The sequence below is a fragment of the Artibeus jamaicensis genome, unplaced genomic scaffold (assembly GCF_021234435.1).
Source record: "Artibeus jamaicensis isolate MK-2021 breed Jamaican fruit bat unplaced genomic scaffold, CSHL_Jam_final contig_466, whole genome shotgun sequence".
Taxonomy (NCBI): domain Eukaryota; kingdom Metazoa; phylum Chordata; class Mammalia; order Chiroptera; family Phyllostomidae; genus Artibeus; species Artibeus jamaicensis.
Window position 1 is genome coordinate 15,943,712 of NW_026521844.1, and position 22,170 is coordinate 15,965,881.

The 22,170-nt window shown below is 35.6% G+C and overlaps 1 protein-coding gene across 1 annotated transcript; it reads left to right on the forward strand.

Annotated features, from left to right (window-relative positions):
- The first annotated feature begins 247 nt into the window (after positions 1 to 247).
- On the forward strand, positions 248 to 19,121 carry LOC119055980 (phospholipid scramblase family member 5). Its single transcript, XM_037154301.2, has 8 exons — positions 248 to 275; positions 5,157 to 5,320; positions 10,960 to 11,002; positions 11,876 to 12,096; positions 14,352 to 14,513; positions 16,554 to 16,715; positions 18,871 to 18,953; positions 19,036 to 19,121. The coding sequence occupies exons 1-7, from the start codon at positions 263 to 265 to the stop codon at positions 18,907 to 18,909; spliced, it is 804 nt and encodes a 267-aa protein (XP_037010196.2). The 5' UTR covers positions 248 to 262; the 3' UTR covers positions 18,910 to 18,953; positions 19,036 to 19,121.
- Positions 19,122 to 22,170: the final 3,049 nt, after the last annotated feature.

Genomic DNA, 22,170 nt, shown 5'->3' on the forward strand with positions numbered 1-22,170 from the left:
CAGCCACCAAGTGGTGTGATGGTTCCTAAGCAGTGTGTACCTGGGGTGGTGGCTTCTTCTTCCCCTGTTGTCCGCAGCGATAAAACAGAGCTCTCTGGAAGCTGAGCAAGGCACTCCCTGCCTCTGGTATTTGTAAGCTCACATGAAGTAGACAGATACCTTTCTGAAGTTTTACTCATGCTGTGTTTTCTCTCTTTGCTGCAACAAGAAAAGCCTTTTCTTTGGACCTGGTTGTCTTTGAAGAAGTGACTCAGAAATCTTCATGGCCTCTAAAGGTAAGAGTAAATGTAGCCAGCTAATAATTTTTTCTTTATAGTATAACTAAAAATATAGAGTTGCAGGAATATTATAATCAGTGAGGTTGATACTTGAAAACCTGTAATTTGTTTCTTTTGAACACTGGAATTTTTAAATCTTTAACTTCCAAGGAGCATGTTGCATTAATTTTTTTAAAAAACCACTTTGGTAAAATGTGAAAGTTAGGCTGTAAATAATGTCTTAGTTACCATAAATATAAATGTAGTGAGTTAATAAGAAAAGTTGCATAGCAACTTTTAAAAGTTTAAAATGGGAATATCTGATGCCAAAAAAATATTTAAAATGGGAATATTTGATGCCAAACACAAGGACAGGTTGATCATCCAAGTTTAAAGAGATTTGAAGAAAACTTTTCATACATAAGTTAAAAAGTGTTGAAGTACAGTTCACCATTTTTTAATTTTCCAATTGTTGTTTCATACAGCCATTTATCAGAATGAATTCAACATTTGTTACCGGCTAATCCTAAAATTTTAGTGGACTAGAAATACATATTTCTGAACTATGAAGCAAAAATCTTTCAAAATTTCTTTGATAGTAAATTATATATGCAAACAGAAAATAACTAATTTAAGCAAACAGAGTAACCAGGTTGTGGGGCAGCGAGGAGCTGGTCTTTCCTCAAACCCCTAAAACTGTGTAACTATCATTAGTGTTGCCTTCCTTTCCTTACTTTAAAGAACTTCTCAGAAAGACAAAAGATGTGGTTGTTTCTTTGGGTAATGGTTTGCAACCTTACTAAAAGCACATGTGAAGTTACATAAAAATGAAAGTATAATATGTTGGCATTTCATTTTCAGAATAAGTCATTAAACTCTAAGCTATAATGAAAAGTTTTATCATGAGGAATTATGATTAGTATAACTAGTGGAAAACTAACCTAATTACAAATAGGATAACAGAACCCACCAATTTAAAAAATCCTAAATTAATTTAATGATCCATTCAAAAAATGTGTATGTTAATTTGCTTTTTTAATCAAAATACACTTTGGGTGCTATTTACTGAAAAGTAAAGCAAAGCAAGGTAATGTTTCATTTCTCATCAACATTTCGGTATACCAGTCCCTGAGTATGACTGGGGAAGCTCAAACAAATTGTAAAATATAGACATGAGGCATCAAATCATTAATTTTAATATGTGTGTTTCATTTTTGTACTGAAGACAAAAAAACTTGACAAGTTTTTTTTATTTAAGATTGACGGTGACACTTAGTCAAAACACTTCATTGCTTTATAAAGTAAGAGTTACAGAACAACTGTAGCCTCTAAGGTAAAGAGTTGCAGAGTGCTTGAAATATTTATAAGCTAGTTATACATTTTTAAAATAGTAGATAGAAATTCAAAGCCAGATGGAAATTCAAAGAAGTTCCTTCTTTATCTGGTGGTTTGAGTCTTTGAAGAAACTTGTGACTAGAAAGCAATACTATGATCAAAATGTGATTAATCTACCAAAACAGCAGTGATGGCCATTAACGATGTGTTCAACACTAAACTTTGAGGTAAAACTTCAGGTAGAAAACTAACACTCCTCCTGCATCCCACTCAAAGTAACATGTGACATGGGTCAAACATCTGCCAGAGACCCTGCACTGCTTCAAAGGAGTAAAAGTGAAGCATGCTTTTGAATTAGAAATTATGTTTGAGAGGGCAAGCAGGATGGATTATCATTATTATTTACTTAAACATTGTTGGGCATAGTTTTCTTTAGATATATTTAAAGACATTATTTACAACATTGTGAAAGTTCTCTGGCCCATGAAACTACATTGGTGGTGATCATTTTCCCAGGTAACACAGGGTTATTGGACACTTCACACATTTTGTAGGCAGTTCAATTGGCACCACTAAACCAGGGCAGTCTGAATACTGGATGTCACCAGAACTGAAGAGATATTTGGGTGGTCTGCAGTCCCCTGGTTTAGTATAAATAAACACAATTTAAGAACAGATTGGTATCAAACTTTATTTTAAATTTGAGAAAAGCAGGAATTTCTGGGACAATCACAACTGAACAAAAGCTATTCCTAAAGGCTGTTCCAATATGAACTGAAATCCCAGATGAGAAAGCAAGTGATCACAGAATGGGGATCCCGACAGTCTCCACCCACTGAGGCTACTCATGAATAAAGACTTTGGGCATGACCTGCCCTGGGCCCCAAGTGCATTACTGTCTCTGGACCTGATATGAGGTCTAAGGACCTACAGACCTGGGTCAGGATGGTAGAGCCTCTTGACAGACACTGAACAGCCTACTGCATTTTGTTAGAGCACACATAGTTTACAGGATAAAATTAGAGTAATCCACTAATCTTTTTTATAACAAGATTGACCAGGAGAGAGACTCTAACATTAATTGAAGGCTAATATGTGAATAGTAAAGTGCACAATGAGCATCCAGTTTAAGATCTATAATTTTAAGATAAGGATGTGCTTGTGTATCTGCCACCAAGATGGAGATGTAGAACATTCCTGGCACCTCATAAAGTTTCCTTTCCAGCCAGTTACTGTGTTCCTCCACTCCCAGACAGAAGCTCTGTTCTGAATTTTTTCATAAGGAACTAGTTTTCCCTAGATCACAATTTCACCTGTATGTTTCTCTGAAAGTCAGTGACAGCAGTGCGTTTGGCACTAATGCTGGAGATGAGATGTCTGTTGCCTATTATTATTTTTCAGTGTTTATGGCTACACTGGCCTTTAGCTCCTCTACCAAATCTGATGGAATGCCACATAGTCTTCCTCTCAGGTTACTGTTTAGGGCCCCATTCAGGTTCCTTCTCAAAAGCAAGAGGAGTTAGTTCTAAAGCCTATATCCTCAGTGTCTGCCCAGATCTGAGAGAAGCTCAGGATGAGGTCCTTGTGGGGACCAGACTGCTATGTTATGGGTATGGAGCTCTATGTTAGAAGAGCCAAATGACAAGTTTGTTTCCATATGGTCCTAACCCTGAATCTTGTCCAAATTCTAAATGCCATAGAGCAGTACAAATGGCCATTCATCTTCATCTATCCCCGCTCTCTTACGGTTAAATAAATAAAGGAATCACCTGCTATTGTTCCTCATTAATGCCAGAGCTACACGCAGCCTTAATGAGCCTCCGATGACTAGAAACAGTCTATGTCATTGTCCAAAGGACAAGTCCTTTGATGCCTATGTTCCTTCACCAATTTTTTAAAATTTTTGTACAAGTGCTCATCCTGGCTATACCTTAATTCTCCTAATGATGGGGAACTTACTATCTACAAAGATAGCTCAGTCCTTTTCCAAATTTATTTTTTACCAATTTAAGAGATTCAGAAGAATACCTCCCCACACAAACACACACAACTTACATGAATGAGCATCAGTGCTGAAGAGAGACTATTCTAATTTATTGTGAATTATATAGACATCGTTCTAGCTTTAGTACTTGTATGAGAGTACTTGTTCAAATATTTGTGCACCTATTACAAATTCCTTCTTACAGTAAACCAGAACCATTTTCCTTGTCTTTCCCACTCATCTGTCTTTAGAATAGTCTTAAGTATTTGCCTTTATTGTGGCTGCTCTAATACTTGAAAATACTGTTGTGAAACTTAATCCACACTTATACTCATTCTAAAACTGCATAGTGTTGATAAACTAAATCAGTGCACACTAAGAACTTTTTAATTAATAAATTAGTAAAGATAAGAAGTAAAAAAACACTGATAGTCTTTGAAAATACCAGTATCTATTGAGGGAGGTATCCAAATGGCAGTCATATGAGAAGAAAAAGGAAAAATGATAGTAGAAAGAATAGTTTATATTCTTCAACAGAGAAGAATACTTTTGCTTGTACTACTTATTAGGGTTTATGCATAATTTTACAAAGACTCCAAACTAATACAGATTAAATAGCAAATCTCCATATTTCTATCTAAGAGATCATTGAAATAGTAGTATTTTTACCTGGCATTAACATAGAAAACAGGCAATTCTCTTAAGAAAAAGCCAAACATTATAGAAATCTGTAATTATTTTATCTTTTGTAATTTTGGGTGAGCTACAAAAGAATCCATTTTGTCAAAAAAATTTTTTGAATGGTTTTCTATAAAATGTTGAGAAATCCAAGCTAAATTAGATATTATACTGCTCTTAAGAAGCTCATAAAATAGTTATAAATATGCTCATAGTATATAGAATTAAACCATTAATTCTCAAGTTATACCATCAGACCAGCTTACCTGGTAATTTATTAGAACTGTAAATTATCAAGCCCTACCTCCACATCATCCACTAAATCAGAAACTCTGGGAAAGGGGCCTAGACATCTTGTTTCAACAAGCTATCAGGCAGTACTGAAGCAGGGTAAAGAATCAGAACCACTGAACTAAACCGAGTCACAATAATATGATTGATAACAACACAAAATATTCCTGGAAATTATGAGGCACCCTCATAATATTTGGGGAAGGGAGAATATTCCTTGAAAGTCATAATTATGACTCAAAACCTACGTCTAAGGTTATCCTTTTAGGAGTAGAGAATATTTCATTCTTTCTACCATTTCTTTTCCTTTTGTAGTTTATATTTTTTTACTTCTTTGAACAGAAGTTCTACAGGCCTTCAAGCAATATATACTTTCTGACATCACGTTTTTAGCCCAAATTACCCAGCTTTTTCTCACAACTACTTGCTGTCTTCCACATTCCTTTTCTCTGCTTCAGGGTCACGTGGTGTGACAGTGAGTAGGAAACGCTAAAGGAACAGGCAGCAGGGGAGAATCTGCCCACCAAAGTAGAAGTAACAAGTACTATTTTTAAAGAGTACTTGCAGTAGCCTAGATTTACATATAAGCTGGCATTTTTGTTCTCTTGCAGATGCGCAGAACCAAAGAAGCAGAGGTGCACCTCATTTTCTTCCTGGAGCTTCAGACCCAGACCGTGGCCAACACATCCCACCTTCTAGCCCAGAGAGCCAGGTGTGGCAGCCCGGACACCCTCTGCCAGGCAGCCTCCCTCCTGGTCTAGAGTATTTAAGCCAGGTGTTTCTATTTTCCTATTTCTGTACATGTTTCCCCTTACAATGAATACAAACTTGGTTTCTTGCTTTTCAGCCAAGGTTGAAGGACTTCAACAATTAACTTACTGCAGTGAGAAAGACATTATAAACCATGAAATTAATTTTTTCTTTTATTTACCATATTTCTATGTGTGGAAAGAAATTTATGTTTATTTTTATTACCACTTCTAGGTTCCTTGCCAGAGTAATAAAAGTAAACATTTCTGATTGAGCTGTTTAGCACATTTATCCTCCTTCTGCTCACTGCTCAAAGTGCCAACAAATTTATGCTCAAAAAATCATTTAATATGTATGTCTAGACATTGACAACTATTTAATTAAAGAATATTTATTGAGCACTTGCTAAAATCAAAGCATATTAAAAGCATATAACCTAGTCCTTTCACTTAAACATTCTGTAACCTAATTGGCAACTCAAAAAATGTTGACAAAAACTGCCAGGCTGTGTACCAAAGCCAGGTAACACACAACTGTGCTGTGTGCAGGTGGATAGAAGGAAAAAGGTTGTTATACTGAGCAAGAGACTTCTGTAGTGAGCTGAGAGTTTGTCTTCGACTGAATCTCAGATGGCAGATGCAAATCCAAGGGAAAGCAAACTACCAAGTTGATATTGTCTTTGACACTGTTGCATCTCCAGGTCAATTTGCTTGAAAAGTCCTATTATTATTTCTTATAGTCATTAGTCATCGTTACAAGGTAAGCAGTGGTTCAAGCTGTTATAATAATTCAATCAAGATATATCATCTAAATTATATGACATGTGAATAGCAATTATATGTATATATTATTGTTGCCTCGGTATTTTATCCTACAAAAGATTAGAAATACACTTACGCTAATATTGAGATGTCAGCACATCTGCTGCAATTTTCAGCTTGTTTGGCATTCTTTCAAACTATAAAGTCTATCTCCTTTATCAAAATCAAATCTCTGTGTTAATTCCCTTAAGGTACAAGAGATTTCTGTTATGCCTGATAGGGTTTAAGCTGCATACAGCATATGTTCCTGGGAAAATGTTTATAATTGCAGATGCCTTCTCCAGAAACCCACTGGCAGACAAATGTACTTTAGAGACTGGGGAGCTCAGGGAGATATGTAAAAGAGCTAGGAAAGCTAACCCACCATCTTCCATCTGCAGAAAGGATCAGCTGTAATAGCTGACTAGAGTTGATTAACTGCTGCAAGCTGTTTGGGAACATTGTCAGACAAGGTTTTGCCAAGGATAAGAGTGATATACCAGTGCCAGAGGGCTGAGGTTTGATGATCACATATGGTCATCACATATTCTTCTTCCATCCATGAATGATGACACACCCGGAGCCAGATGCTTGACATGAATACATTTTCTTTCATAGTCAATAGAGATATGAACTCATCTGCTTCAGTTCTAAAACAAAGTCAATTTTCCAAAAATAGTCTTGTGGTAATATTTTACAAAAAACAAAAATATGCCACAAATTGGTGAATATTTTACTTCAAAGGTAAAGATAATGTATTCACTTTATACTAAAAGAACACATTTGTTTTAAAACACTATATACATAACAGGACGAATGATCATTTTAAAAGCTCTATACCACAAATCTGTAAGGACATATATAGAATGAGTTTGTATGCATTATGCATTAACTTTTATCTGAAAACCATAAGAATTAAGTAAAATTATGAACCTTTGGAAATAGTACACTCTTCAATAAATAAACAGAAAAAAATATACAAAAATATACAAAATTCTCTAAATTAAAAAAAAGTAAAAATTTAAAATATCATCTACTGTCTTTTAATCAAGTCCACCCAATCACTATTGAGAATCTTTTTTTTATTAGCAATTTGTAAATATACTCCCAGGTGTTTTTGTGTGTGTGTGTAAGTATATACATATATGTGTGTGTGTATACACACACACACACATATATATATATACACATATACATACTTAAGGTTAAACCTAAGGACAAAACTAATAGGTTCTCTTTCAAGATTAGATTAAAACATAATAATCAGTAACATTTTATTCTACAAGTGTCAAAGGATAATAATAATTTAGATACTTATGGGTAAAAGAAGTGAATTAAAGTCTACAAAAAACATGTAAATACTATTTATTTTGAAGTACAATTGACCCTTGAACAACACATAGGTTAGACACAGAAAAATCCACTTATAAATTTCAACTCCCCTGAAACTTAGCTACTGGTACCTTACTATTGACTGGAAGCCTTACTTATAACAGTCGATTAATACGAATTTTGTATGTTACATGTACCATATACTGTATTCTTATAATGAAGTTAGCTAGAGAAAAAGAAATGTTACTAAGACCATCATAAGGAGGAGAAAATATATTTACAGTATTTATTGAAAAAATCTCTATATAAGTGGACCTGAACAATTCAACCTTGGGTTGTTCAAGAGTCCACAGTACATATATTAAACGCAATTGCTGATACCTACAAACCTGGCATATTATACAAAAGAAGTTATTAATAAGTTCTATATCCAAGGCTGTCTGTCATTAGATACCCATTCTATAGCTTTCATACTTTAGGAGTGCTTTACTTTCCCTGACACCTGAATATATGATTTGGTGAAGTTTAAACTTTCCAACAATTCCCAGGTCATTAATTAACAGCAAAGGATGGAAAGGGCCCATTTTCCATGGTTTATAGGTGGCCTAGGACTAAAATGAAACTATGAGAACAACCAAAAACAAGACATTCGACTGCAGGAGGTTTTCTCTCAGAGATAGATCAAATCGAATCAAATGCTTTACAGAGGACAGGGTGAGTAAAGAGTAGAGGATAAGGAAGAAAGGTATTCAGGGGTTCCACGGTTTCACTTAAGAGTTGCTTCTCCCAGTTTCTTTTTTTAAAGGTTTTACTTATTCATTTTTAGAGAGAGGGGAAGGGAGGGAGAAAGACAGGGAGAGAAGCATCAATGTGTGGTTGACTGTCACGCACCACCTACTGGGGACCTGGCCTGCTCCCAACCCAGACACAGGCCCTGACTGGGAATGAAACCAGTGACCCTTTGGTTTGTAGGCTGGCCCTCAATCCACTGAGCCACACCAGTCAGGGATGCTTCTCCCAGTTTCTAAGATTAGCTTAGTGATGACCATACAACAGAGTGGAAAGCATATCAAAAATTGGCTATAGCACAGCCTGAGGTCAAGTCCCAGGCCAACCATTTACAGACTGCAATTCTTGGGCAAACTATTTAATCTATCTAGGATTGTTTCCTCACATGTAAAACATAGTGATATCTGTCTCTGAGTTCTTGCGAGAAATAAATTAGACACTGTCAAAATATTTAGCACAGTGACTACCTCAGTGTAGTCATTAAATAAACAACTCCCACTATTAGATACTAAAGAGGTATAATTTCCTTTTCCATTGTAGAATGGGCCTTAACTGTTAGCTTCTTAATTTCAGGACAAAGACTTGATCCATGACACTGATATTTAAAGTCCCTAAACTTAAACCTTAGTCTTGGCCCAATAGTTCTTCCCATACATGTTACTTCTGCATAGAGCCAATGCTAAATCATTATGAAGAGCTTTCATGAGGCTTATGTCTTCTCATCCCCAACCCCTCAAATTCTCTCAAAATAAGAAATCAGAACAACAGTACACTACAAAAAAAACTGATTGTAATTTTTTATTAAACGTATTAGGATGACATTTGTTGATAAAATTATATAGGTTTCTGATACATCATCTGTATATTGCATTATATGTCCACCACCCAAAGTCAGATCTCCATCACCATATAGTCCACCATCTCTACCCTTTACTACCCCCCAAATGCTTTCCTTTTGGTACCCACCATACTCTGCCTGTGTCTATGAGTTTTTGTTTGTTTGCTTGTGTTGCTTCCAGTTTTATATGCAATCCTCTGTTGAGGGACCATTCACCTTCCATGTCTTGGTCACCATGGATAATGCTTCCATAAACATAGGGGTGCATATATCTTTGAGAATAAATGTTTCCCAACTTTTGAGGTAGACCCTAGAAGAGGGGTTTCTGGGTCATATGATAATTCTAATCTAAATTTTTTAAGGAACATCCCTACCATTTTCCATGGTGGATATACCAGCTTGCATTCCCACCAGCAGTGAATGAGTGTTGCTGTGTCTCCACAACCTCCCAACACTTGTTATTACCTGTCTTGACAACAGCCATTCTAACAGGTGTAAGATGGTATCTCATTATAGGTTTGTGTTTTCCCTAACAGCTAGTGAAGTTGAGGATCTTTTCATATAGCTATTGGCTATTTTTATGTCTTCTTGGAAGAAGTATTTATTCAGGTCCTCCACCCATTTTTAATCATTTGTTTTTTATTGTTGAGTTGCCTGAGTTTTTTTTTAAATATTAATCCCTTGTTGGAGCCATTATTTGCAAATATCTTCTCCCATTTGGCTGGCTCTAATTTAAAAACAATTGCCATGATTGTTAAAATAGGTTTTATACTACCTTAACTCATAAAATATTTTCAGAAAATATATTTTTGAATCTTAAGAAGAGGCCACATGCTCACTTTTATCAATAATAAGATTTGAATAAAGGAATGATATTAGCTTTACCTCCACTTCAGTATATACAAGAGGAATGAAGGAAATAATGTAACTTTCAATTTTCTGGGTTTGCCCAACCAATGACAAATATTAGTAATGATGGTTATATGAGAGTTTACTAATGTGGAAAGAGAATAAAGTAATTTTTAAGGTGAAATAGAAAATTAAATATTAGAAATAACAATGACCAGCATTAGACATGTTCATGACTTCAAGTACTAAATGTCAAATCTAAAGCATACACAAATAAAATTCATTCTAAAAACATATTTTAAAATTTTCTTTAAGAACAATTTGCATTGTCTACTTTTATAGTCATTTCACAGTTGTGTGGATAGTTTTTGCCTTGTAAATTGACTTAATTTCTAATTATACAAGGCAAAATTTACCTTGCATTTAGTGGCATAACTCTTATTTGGCTTAAACTGATATTTTGTCAACATCAGCAGGCTTTTTCCCCCGTAATCCAAATGAAGGTGTGAATGAGATAATTTTCCAGAATACATCCTTTCAACTGTAACAAAGACATAGCCTCACGGTGGGGCATGAGCTGCAGCTTGACAGAGAGTCAAGTTAGTGGAGCTGGGAGGGGAGGCCAGACATTTGGATCCTTGTTGTTTTGTTTCATTTCTTTAAAAAAAAAAGGTGGGATAGTAGACATTTAACATTTCACAGGCATTATTATCCAGAGATTGTTTAAAAATCTTCTCAAAGTATTGTTTCCAGCAGCTACCCTTTTATTCCATTAACACAAAAAGCACACAGAGTTAACCACAGTTTCTATTTATATTTGGGGCAATACTGCCTTGGAATTTTCAGGGTTCTTGTAAATTTTTTTTATTTTCACATGAACAAAAAACATTTTACTTTCTTTTTCATTATGAAATGTGAGCTGTATTCAACTGTTTCGATAACAGAGAGCATGAAAATCACCTACGAATAGTCTAGTAAACAGCTTAATAATATCTCCAAAAATTTTCAGAGTCGTGATGCAATACTTTTTATTTCCTTTATGTCCTCCTTTAACAGTTAGAACTCATCATTATACACCAGCAGGTGGAGCTTCTCGGAAGTAAGTATATTCTCTACTTATTTAAACTGTTGAAAATATTTTAGACTTCAGAAGGTTGTCTCCATCTAATCGTTTTATGTAAAGAATCAAGTTAAATGTTTAGAATAGTTTTAGGTTGAAATAGCATTGATTTTATTTTATTGTTTTAAAATAAACATGGTAAGTAAAATTATTAGTCTGACATAAATAAACCTAAAAGCATAAAACTCTTCACGCCTTTGGTGATATTGCCATTAGGAATCTAACATTATTTTTAATCTTAAAATTTTAAAAAGTGATGATTTCCATGGTTGCTAATATTTTACATTTTCTTAATAATTTTTGAAATGAAAATCAAGTTTGAGACTAAATTTTTAAAAATCCATGAAAACAAGTAGGGCTAACAAAATGCAAATTAGTTGGATATTTTTTTGTTCTTCTTACACTATATTATTCCTAAAATATGTCAAAATTGAAATAGCAGGATAGAATGCAGTTGTACATATATTACCATACAGGCTTTAGACAAAATTCTTTCATGTGAGTTGTCCCAATAAATTTCATATCAATGACACAATTATTATTTGAGTATTAGATTATTCTTTATAGTATTACTTTCTTGGTTGAAAAGTGGTATTGCATGTTTCCAAGTAAATCATGTATCTAGTATCAACATTTATTAAATGCACACTTTGTTCTCTGAGTTTACTTTGATTTCCATAGAGAAGTCCTCAAATTTTAGAGCACCAAAGTAGACTTGTTTGAAGAAGTTACCATATTCTTAATAATTAATCTGTCACTATGTTTTTAAATAACACTACCCCTTTTATTTATTTAAAGGTATGATACTAAGCATTAGCATTACTTTGAAGATTTTCTTTTTTGCCCCATCAGTGATACTTGGCACTGAGACCTCAAACAAATATGAGATTAAAAACAGCCTGGGACAAAGAATATACTTTGCCGTGGAGGAAAGCATCTGCTTCAATCGGACTTTCTGCTCCACACTGCGATCTTGCACTCTGAGGATCACAGATAACTCGGGTCGAGAGGTGATCACAGTAAACAGGCCCTTGAGATGTAACAGCTGCTGGTGCCCTTGCTACCTGCAAGAGGTCAGTCATTGGCTTGGTGTGCTTTCTTTCTCCTACCTTTGAAAAGATTACCAATTATTTCTTTAATAAATGGCATTCATCTGGAGCTATGGGGCAATTAACATTTCAATTGTTTGAATTAGTAGTTGCCCCTTTAGAATCTGAACAGCTTGAGGATTTGGTAATTCACTGAATTTTCTTTTCCAACCAAAAAAAAAAAAGGCAATGTGGCTTCTATGATGTTAATTGGTGAAGACAGCTCATGCATCATGTAAATGAGACACATCTTCCTGAATCTTGTTATTAGCATGTAATTGTAATATCTATGAGTTTCACCATTATTCAATCTACCCTTTGTCCCTTTGTCTTCTCTAGCTGTAGCAAAAGTTCAGAAAGTGCCAAGTGATACTGAACTCTTCCAAGATGTTCTCTCTTGGTTCGGTAATATTGTTTAGTACAGAATGTCACATTGTAGTCACTCATTTATGACAAACATCAAGGTTTGGAAAAGATAAGTTATTGTTCTATAGGGAATCATTCAATTATTTTATTTTAATGTATAATATATTCCATTACTTTTTGATGGACCTTTAATAATAACTTTCATTGACATAATACAGGTGATAAATAATAATTACTTAGTTTTATGTCTTAATTTCACATCTCTATGGGCTAGAAAGAATAGGTTTTGCTATCCACATTTTGCAGTTGGGGAAACAGGCTTAGAGGGTGGAGGTGACTTACCTACGCCTACATATATAAGAAATATAAATGGAATTTGGTCCAGGTGTCTTTATTCAAATCCAGGTTTCTCTGTGAAGGGCCTGTGTATAAGTACTCTAGAACAATGGAAATAAATATTAACAGAAGGAGGATAATTAGGGAAGTTTATTCTCCAACGATTTATAGCTAATCACCTGGCTTGGTGATAAGATAGCTAACTCATACATGGAGCCCAAGAATTTCCATCCTCAGACTGAGAATATTCAAGACCTAATATGCCCCAACATGGTATGTAGTCAGTATAGTCACAGAATACACGCCCATTTGAATATTCCTAGTAATTGATGTTTTAATTTATAGTAGCCAGTGTCACATAAATTAAGCATAAGATACATCCAGACAGTCATTAATAACTTTTAAAAATTGGTCATAATCAAACCAATAATTTTAAAAGCGATCCCAGAACAATACTTATAATTTTATGAAACTTTGTTGAAACCACCTTTGTGTATCCAAGAACATGATAGACATACATAAGACTATAAACTCAATAAGTAAGAAAAGACAAAATGAGATTTGATGATGGTTAGTTTGATTTATGTGCCGAAATTTTTTTTTTAATTTACTTATTTATCTTTAGAGGGGAAGGGAAGGAGAAAGGGAGTGAAACATCAATGTATGGTTGCCCTTTGCGCATCCCCTGCTGGGAACTGGCCTGCAGGGAACCGGCCTGCAACCCAGGCATGTGCCCTGACTGGGAATCGAACTGCGATTGTCTGGTTCACAGGCCCGAGCTCAATCCACTGAGCTACACCAGTCAGGGCCCTATGTGCCGAAAATTTTTATTATGTGCACCCACTTCCACCTTATTTTATAAAGGATTGATTTGGCTACATAAACCTATTGAAATACAATACAATGAAAAATAAAGAAATCAGAATGAAAGGTAAAGGGTAAAATACTAACATTTGAAAATGCAATTGCTAATCTTTAACACTTTGGAAGAAGTTAAACAATGATTATATTGGTGTGTAATAATTGTAAACTCTGCAGAAGCATTTGCTTTTAATTGAACACAGAGAAGCCAGAAATTGACAGCCTGAAGAGAAAAAAAATTTGTGCATACTTAATAATTGATAAATGAATATTAAAAATACATGTGTGTTGTAGCAACAACTGAGCAGAAGTAGATACTGAGTCCCTCATGGGAAATGGCTTCCCATGCTTGACCAACTGTTGTACTTGGAACAGAAATGGCAAAGAAGCCGGTGTCCCAGGTCAGAAGGCAGGTCTGGAATAGGTTCTCTCTAGGAAAGTAAGATCAAAGACTTGGGCTTTAGTGCATCATGCTAAATATATACAGTGAAATTCTTAGTTTTTATAAAGTCCAAAAAAACAGTGTTTTGCTTCCTTAGAAGCAGATATTTAAAATTTTTTGTAGCATATAAAAATAATTTCATTAAAGTATATTGTTCAAAAGTAAATTTACATTATAGTAAAATTAAAATACAACAACCTTAGAAATCTTATTTGATTGTTACCTCTTCTTACAGTTAGAAATCCAAGCCCCTCCTGGCACTACAGTTGGTTATGTTGCACAGAAGTGGGACCCCTTTCTGCCTAAATTCACAATCCAAAATGCAAACGGAGAAGATATTTTGAAAATTGTTGGTCCTTGTGCAACATGCGGCTGTTTTGGCGATGTGGATTTTGAGGTATGATTGACAAAATGAAGTTTTCACTTAGGTCTTGATATTTTGCAACATAATTCAATTTTTTAAATGTTCAAAACATAAAAAATATCTGGAATAAATACATGACTATAAATATAGAAATATATCATTAGAGAGTAATATATTTATGACTAATGTAATAAGCCAATATTGTACATGCTGATAAGAACTCATAATTTCAGAAACACTGAGTCCAAGAATTTTTAACATACTATAAAAAGTTGATCTATGTGGCAGTATAGAACCCAAAGTATAAAACAACTATATATAGTTTAGAATCACATAAATTACATACTCTTTCCTATACTCCTGGTGGTAATGTACTCCAAATCTCATCTCAGAAGCATATTCCATAAAATATCACTAATTTAAAAGTCACATTCATAAGACTTGATAACTTTGTTTTGTAAAACAATCTCTCACATCAGTGTATTTGTGTACATTGAATGTTAAAAAACAATAAATATCTATGAATTTAATCTCTATCATTATGAAATAACTTAACAGCTTCTCCTAGAAGTACATCTTAGACAGAGGAGTTGGTTTGATTTAAATTGTGTATTTACTTTTTGTTCATTCATTCTTGCACATCCATCTAGGACATTCAGTTTGTAGACTGTTAGGGAACACCATTCATATTGAGTACGATGCAAATTTTGCAAAATGAGCTGTACTAACCCCACCCCACTCCAAGAGGACTTGGCAAGGCTCTCCTAAGAAGTAAAGTATAAAAATATGCCCTATAGTCAAAAAGAACTTAGACATAGAATTTTAGCTGTCCTTGTATAGGGATGTCCTAAGTAACTTTCTCTATTTTCTATCTTCTACTGACATGCCAAAAGTGAAAGTTTTCATTGAATTACTTTCTGCTTTGGAATAGTAAACAGAGCAAGCAAATGAATAGCTGATAAAGTGTAATCGTGGACTTATTCTACCTGAGAAATATAATAGATTTTTTTAGGTCAAATTAGCCTGAATTTCCTGTGTGATATATTAGGGCTTTTTTTAATGCAAAAATGGGACTCGTGTTTGGTTATAATGGAATGATCTAGCAAATGTCTAAGTATAATGTAAAAATGAGATTAAGCAATGGTTAGTAACATTTAAATATATTTATAACTATAAAATCTTTGCAGTAAAATTTAAAAGTTAACAAATTACACCTGCAAGTGAAGCTAATTCCTTTTAAAACCTTTCTCAAACATTTTTCTCTTTTCTTTCTTTTTTTATTAAAGATTTTATTCATTTATTTTTAGAGGGTAAGGAGGGAGGGAGAGAAATATCAATGTATGATTGCCTCTCATGTGTCCCCCACTGGGAACTGGCCTGCAACCCAGGCATGTGCCCTGACTGGGAATCCAACCGCGATCGTCTGGTTTGCAGGCCCACGCTCAATTCACTGAGCTACACCAGCCAGGGCTTTTCTTTCTTTTTTTAATTAACAGTTACAGATGCCCCCCATTTCCTCCTTTGCCCATTTCCAGCGAGCACCCCTCCCACCTCCACCACATCGGTTCGGTCTTCATAGGCCCTGTGCGTGTATCTGCGTATATACGTTCTTTGGCTAATCTCTTCCTGTCCCTCCCACCCTCTCCCCTGTGAGATTTGTCAGTCTGTTCCATATATCCCTGCTTCTGTTTTTATTTTGTTTGTCAGTTTATTTTGTTCATTTTAAAATCTGGACCTCTAGTAAAAAATTACCTTCCTGGTTAGATCACATAACTGAGAGTATGTACCTGCTGCCATCTTGTGGTCAGCTGTCTTTAATTATTTATTGCTATTATATTCTTCATTTGTATATTTAAAAAATTGTGACGGATTAGAAAACTGTTAGAAAAGCAAAATTCCTGAGGAATGAACTACAAAGTTAAATCTACCAATTTGTGCTTATATAAAGGAATGAACATCATATTGTCATAGAAATGATAAATAAAATTCCTATCTCTCAAAGTAAACACGTGAAGAAGTCTAAAACCATCTACATCCCCTTCGAATCTTATACCTCTGATTTTCTTTTTAAAGGTGAAGACCATCGATGAAAAGCTTACAATTGGGAAGATTTCAAAATACTGGTCCGGGTTTGTAAACAACGTTTTCACCAATGCTGACAACTTTGGGATCCATGTTCCTGCCGATTTAGATGTGACCATCAAAGCAGCGATGATCGGTGCTTGTTTTCTCTTTGTAAGAATGTAGCTGATTTATCTCTCTCCTTTTCAATTGCCAGTTACAAACATACGACATTTACCCCAAAGAATAGCTTTGGCCGAGAAGCCGGCTTTAGGACCAGCAATCTTTGCGGTGAGGAGGCAGGAGCCTGCATCTCTGTCAGGAAGCCCTTTCGCATCGTTTCATCAAAACCCAAGTTTCCCTTCTCTTTCAACTTCAATTTATATTTTTGGCTTATGTTCACATTCACTGAAAAATATGTAAGCATAAATACCCTGATTATTTATCCCAGACAAAATTCAGGGCGGTTTCATTGCTTATCAACGAGCTAGGTGATGTTCAGAATGTGAAGTGCCGTTTCCTTACCTTTCTGACAGGTACATAGAATACAGGAGGCGATAGATTTGCATTAATGTGCCCCAGTTTCCATATTACAAAGACTTTATGTCTCTGTCTTTTCTTTCCAACTTCGAACTTCATTAACAACATTTTCCTCCTTGGTGTGGAGGCTGGTGATAGAAAAAAAAGAAGTCTTCCAATATCTGTGCCAAAGGAGTGGCTGTCTCCTGTCCCGATGTCCCCTCCAGTATCTCGTTCACTGCCCAGCATTTCCAGTGCACTCACAAGGATTCATGGAATTTAAAAATGAACCTGCATTCCACCTCTCATATTTCCTCATTCTTCAGGGTTTTAGAACCCTAAATACTATGGTTACGTTGATGTGTGTTGCTGTGGGGAAAATAATAGGCCCTGTTTACTGAGTCTCTTGTAAAAAACTCGGGGAGCTATATTAACTAAAAATAATTCCCAAGTGATATCAATGATAGATACTTATTTTATTAGAGAATAAATAATTACAGATATGTACTAGAGAGATGATTTCTTTTGAAACTCAAGAGGAATTAACTTATTGGCTCCTTATGATAGGTAGAAGGCAGAATTTGTGTATGTCGAGTGCTAGCTTTTTATCCTTGCTGAGTGGTCCCTTACCCTCACTTCCCATTATCGTCTACACATATAATCAATCCGAGCCATTCTTGCCTGTCTCCCAACATTGCTTTCATTCCCTGCTCTCCTCCCTTCATCTGACAGCTCCTGCTCACCTTTTCCATTTTCATCACTCTGCACTTCAACACCAGTCTCCCAGTGCACACATGTGTGCACGTGCGCACACATTCACACTCTCTTCCCCAAACTCTAATTTGGCCATTTCGATGCTTCCTGTACTGAGTGTATTAAAAAAGAGGCCATCTTTAATCTTCCCTCCCCAGCTCCGTTCTGTAGCGGGCCGGCGGCAACCCTGTGTGGTCGAAGTCCCTGCACACCGCGCACCTGAGCCGCACCGACCTGGATAACAACCCCATCGCCCGAAACACAACTTTTAACTCCAGAGTCTGAAGGAGAAACGTGCTCACTGAGAATACCTAACGACACCCACCCATTTCTTCTTTTCCCTTTTACTACAATACTAGAAAATATTTGCACTTTTTGCTAACATCTTTTAAAGATTTCTCACATGTATTACCAATATAAATTACTGACATATATAAACTAATAGGAAGAATTATGTTTTTTATTTTTAAATACTGTCTCCATTTTATTACCTTGTTATAAGAGAGTTTAAAAAGCTGCTAGTGTGAGGACATTCCCTGATCCAGACAGCAAAATTCAGAAGTACATCTAAGTTTTGTCCTCCTGTGGTTCAAGCCCACCACCACACCCACTGCTCTGACCTCCTGCCTCCCCAGTGACCTCTGGTACAGTTTCTGGTACCTCCTTAGATAACTATCTAGTTACCGACCAGAGTCCATGGTGACATATCTAATTCTTATTTAAAGATCGGTGTCTATTACAGCTTTCTGCACTGACTCAGAATGTCCTACAATCTAATTCTGAAGCAAACTCTGATCACCCACATTTTGACTGATAATACCATACTGATTCAGATAAGGTTTTCAATTACTTGTGCCCTGAAAATGAGACATATATGTATCATACAAGTTACAATTTTTACAACATTTTTCTCCTACTGGAAAAATAAATCACATGTTGCTGGAGCACCACAAGGAAAGATGACTGCATTAAGTAATCAAAGCTTACACATGATGCTCTTGATCTTAAACTGTTGCCTTTTTGTAAATTCACTTATATTCAGTTTACTTCTTTGTAGGATTTTATGTTCTTTGAACACTCACTGGCTGGATTATAACAAGCAAGATGACAAAAACAATAAAATATGCAGGAGATATTTCGGTAAGTAAAAGGCAACTTTAAATGATTTCTTTCCCTTGAAGATGTTGACATTTGATGCTAATTCTTTTTCATTTTCTTCTAGAAACCCTTGGGCTTTGGATTTCATTTCTGAATGGTTTGAGTATTTACTCATTTGTAACAAAATTTTAATTATTATATTTAATAAAGCATAATGTAATGAAGCAATGATTTGGTTGTGAATGCATGAGAGGTAAAAACTAGATCACTGGCTCTAGCTCAAGGTTACTTTGAGAGATTACCATTCTTCCCTTTATTCTTTTGAAGTTATTGCATGGGTAAGCATGAAAGATGAGAACTAAGGCTTGCAGCCTCACTGATGAAAATTCAATGTTTAGAGAGTACTTTGAAGTTTTTCTGGTACCAAAGCTGGTTACTAATCAGAACTGGGTTTCTTAAATATTCTTTCATAAGCAGTCTTTTTATTTTTCCTTTATTAATCTGCTAACAAGACATTTTTATTTTATATTGGAAAAGCTAAAAATTGGTTAGTATGTTTAAAGATGAGAAGGAAGATAGAGGAAATCAATTTAACTGGTATCACCTGCAGTTAGGAGCAAGGCCATCAAGGGAGGGAACTGAAGTCCTGTAAATAATAGGCATCAGTGGTGTGCTAGTCATGTCTCTCAACTTGCCATGTAGACTTTCTGAGCCTCCTCAGTCTCTCATTTGCTACCTTGCAGAGCCATGTTGATGGCTAGTATTTGCTAAAGCATCAGTTGCTAAAGCAGCATTTAGCTGATGCACAGTATTTCTTCCATTTCCCCCTGATCTGTTTTACCTGAAGTGTTTGTGATTTATAACCATTTATAACAAGCTAATGGAGATGGCAATTTTTAAAGCTGATGCATATTAACTAATAAAATGGAGGAAAAGAGCTAACATTTTTGAGGGCTTATTATATGCCAGGCACTATGTTTCCTGTAAATTCCTGGTGGGGTAACAAAATGGTACGGAAACAAAGGAAAATCGGGTGGTAAGTGGAAGACGTGTGCATGTCACACAAGTTCTTCCCAAGGATAACGCTCTTTTCATAGCTCCCTCTTGTCTTTACTTTTGAATTCTAAAATGAGAGATTTTTGAAACTGATGTCATAATAGCAGCAATTGAGACTTTCAGGCAAGACTAGGAGAAAGAAAACACCACTTATAACTGCTGCATTTTAATGTGACAAACTCATTTGGGTTTTCAAACATTATCTAAATGAACCCTAAAACTAGGGGAAAGAGCTGCTTAACACCTAAGGAAAAAGAGATTCCCCCAAAATAAAAATCCTTCTGAGAATATGACACACATTTTAAAGTTGGCTGTTTTAAATGAAAACTTGCTGCGGTACTTTGCTCTGGAATTGGCATTTTACAACAAATGCATTCTCCCCTTCCTCAGTGAAGGTGAAACTGATCTTTATACACCTTCTGTGTTCTACTTTTCTCTGCCTCACCAAACATGAGTCAAAGAGACACTAGAGAGACTTTCACTTTTCAGTGAAATGTTCAATGAGCAGCTCTAGAATGAGGTGGGCCCCCCCCCATTCACTGCTGCCCCCCCTGGCCCCTCCACATCCTCAGAACGCAAGGTCTAACTGTATTCACTATGAGATGTACTAAGAAGATCTGACCATATTTAAATGCCTCCCATTCATTCAATGCTTTATTAATTTAATATGTATTGACTCCCTTGTACTTGACAAAAATATAGTCCCCCCTCTTATGGAATTTACAGTTTCATTAAAGACATAGCAATTAATTCAATAATCACCCAAACAAAAGTTGAACTTCAAACATGAGAAGTGTTTCCAGGAAAGAGACAAAGGACTAATAAGTAAGGTAGGGATATTTGACTCAGTCAGGCAATGAAGGAGTGATGGGGATTTAATATATCCTGCATAAGAAGAATAGGTAGGAGTGGAAAGGAGAATGTTTAGGCTGAAGGATTAATATTTGTGAAAGTTCTCTGAAAAAAGGAGACATGACAATCCCACGGACTTGAAGGAGGCCGGGGACTAAAGTTCCAACAGTGAGGTGGAATGTGGTGCCAGGTGAGGATAAATGGAGCTCGTAGGCTGTATCAATGATTTTAGCAAAGCATCTGATAAAAGTTTATATGGAGAGACTTGACTGATTAAAGATAAGATTGGTGAGAAGGCTGGAGAGATGCTCCTGGACCAATTAGTAGGTTATAAAGTAGTTTAGGTAACAACTAGTGCAACTTGAATTAATGTGTCACTCATATAAAGGGAGACAAGTGAGCAAATTTGAGATATATTTAGGAGGTAAAAATCACCATTATTTGATGCTGAGTTGAAAATGGAGATTTTAGGGAAAAGGGGAATTTCTGGCCTATCCCATTTACTGACAGAGAGAACATTAGAAGAGGGTCTCGTTGACAGCTAAAAGGCATGGATTCACTTTTAAACATAATGAGCTTGTAATGCCTTTAACTCTTCCAAACGGCAGGTAGACACCTTTTCATCTAGTGTGTTTCTGAATAGAGAGATGAGTTTGTGAGGACTACATGAACCCCCAGAGATCTGAATATCTGAATAATCAGTGGCTTGCTTCAAAGATGTCCCTAACAAACATTTTTTAATTGTGTGGACAATGAGTTCATTTATTCATTCATTCATTCATTAACTAATGTTTTATGAGATAATTATTTTTATGTACTAGGCACAGTTTCAGGCAGTGGGAATATTATGCTTAGTGACAATTATTCCCACTCACTAAATATTTGTGGAGTCCATATTATGAGCTAGGCAGCGATGTCAAGCATTAAGTTCTAGCAGCAAACAAAGCAACAGGTGTTGACCTTAGCTATGGAAACATGATTGCCAGAGTAAGAGTGTTGCAGACTGGCTGACTCAGAAATCTGTTCGCTGAACAGAAGCTGTTGCTGATCTTCTAATTTTCTGAAGTTGATTGCAGGGGATGTTACTAGGTTTTGTTCAGAAGTGTATGCACTTTTGTAGTAAATCACTGGTTGATTAAACCCATTTAATAATGGGTTTTAATTGTTACTTGTTGCTGTAATGGAAAACAATCAACTCTTTCTTAGGAGCGCGAGAACTTTATACTCCCAAAGCTATAAAGAAAAGCAAGCATTCTGGGATAAAGAAATAGAGAGAAATGGAGATGCTGTCACATTTGTGCAGAGAAAAGGGGAGAATGCACAGCAATTTACAATATTTGGGAAAGGCAGA

What these genes read in the sequence shown, in the direction of transcription:
- LOC119055980 (XM_037154301.2), top strand. An exon ending in GTCTAGAGTATTTAAGCCAG is followed by an intron (nt 5,321 to 10,959) that starts GTGTTTCTATTT and finishes CTCCTTTAACAG; the next exon opens with TTAGAACTCATCATTATACA. An exon ending in GCCCTTGCTACCTGCAAGAG is followed by an intron (nt 12,097 to 14,351) that starts GTCAGTCATTGG and finishes CTCTTCTTACAG; the next exon opens with TTAGAAATCCAAGCCCCTCC.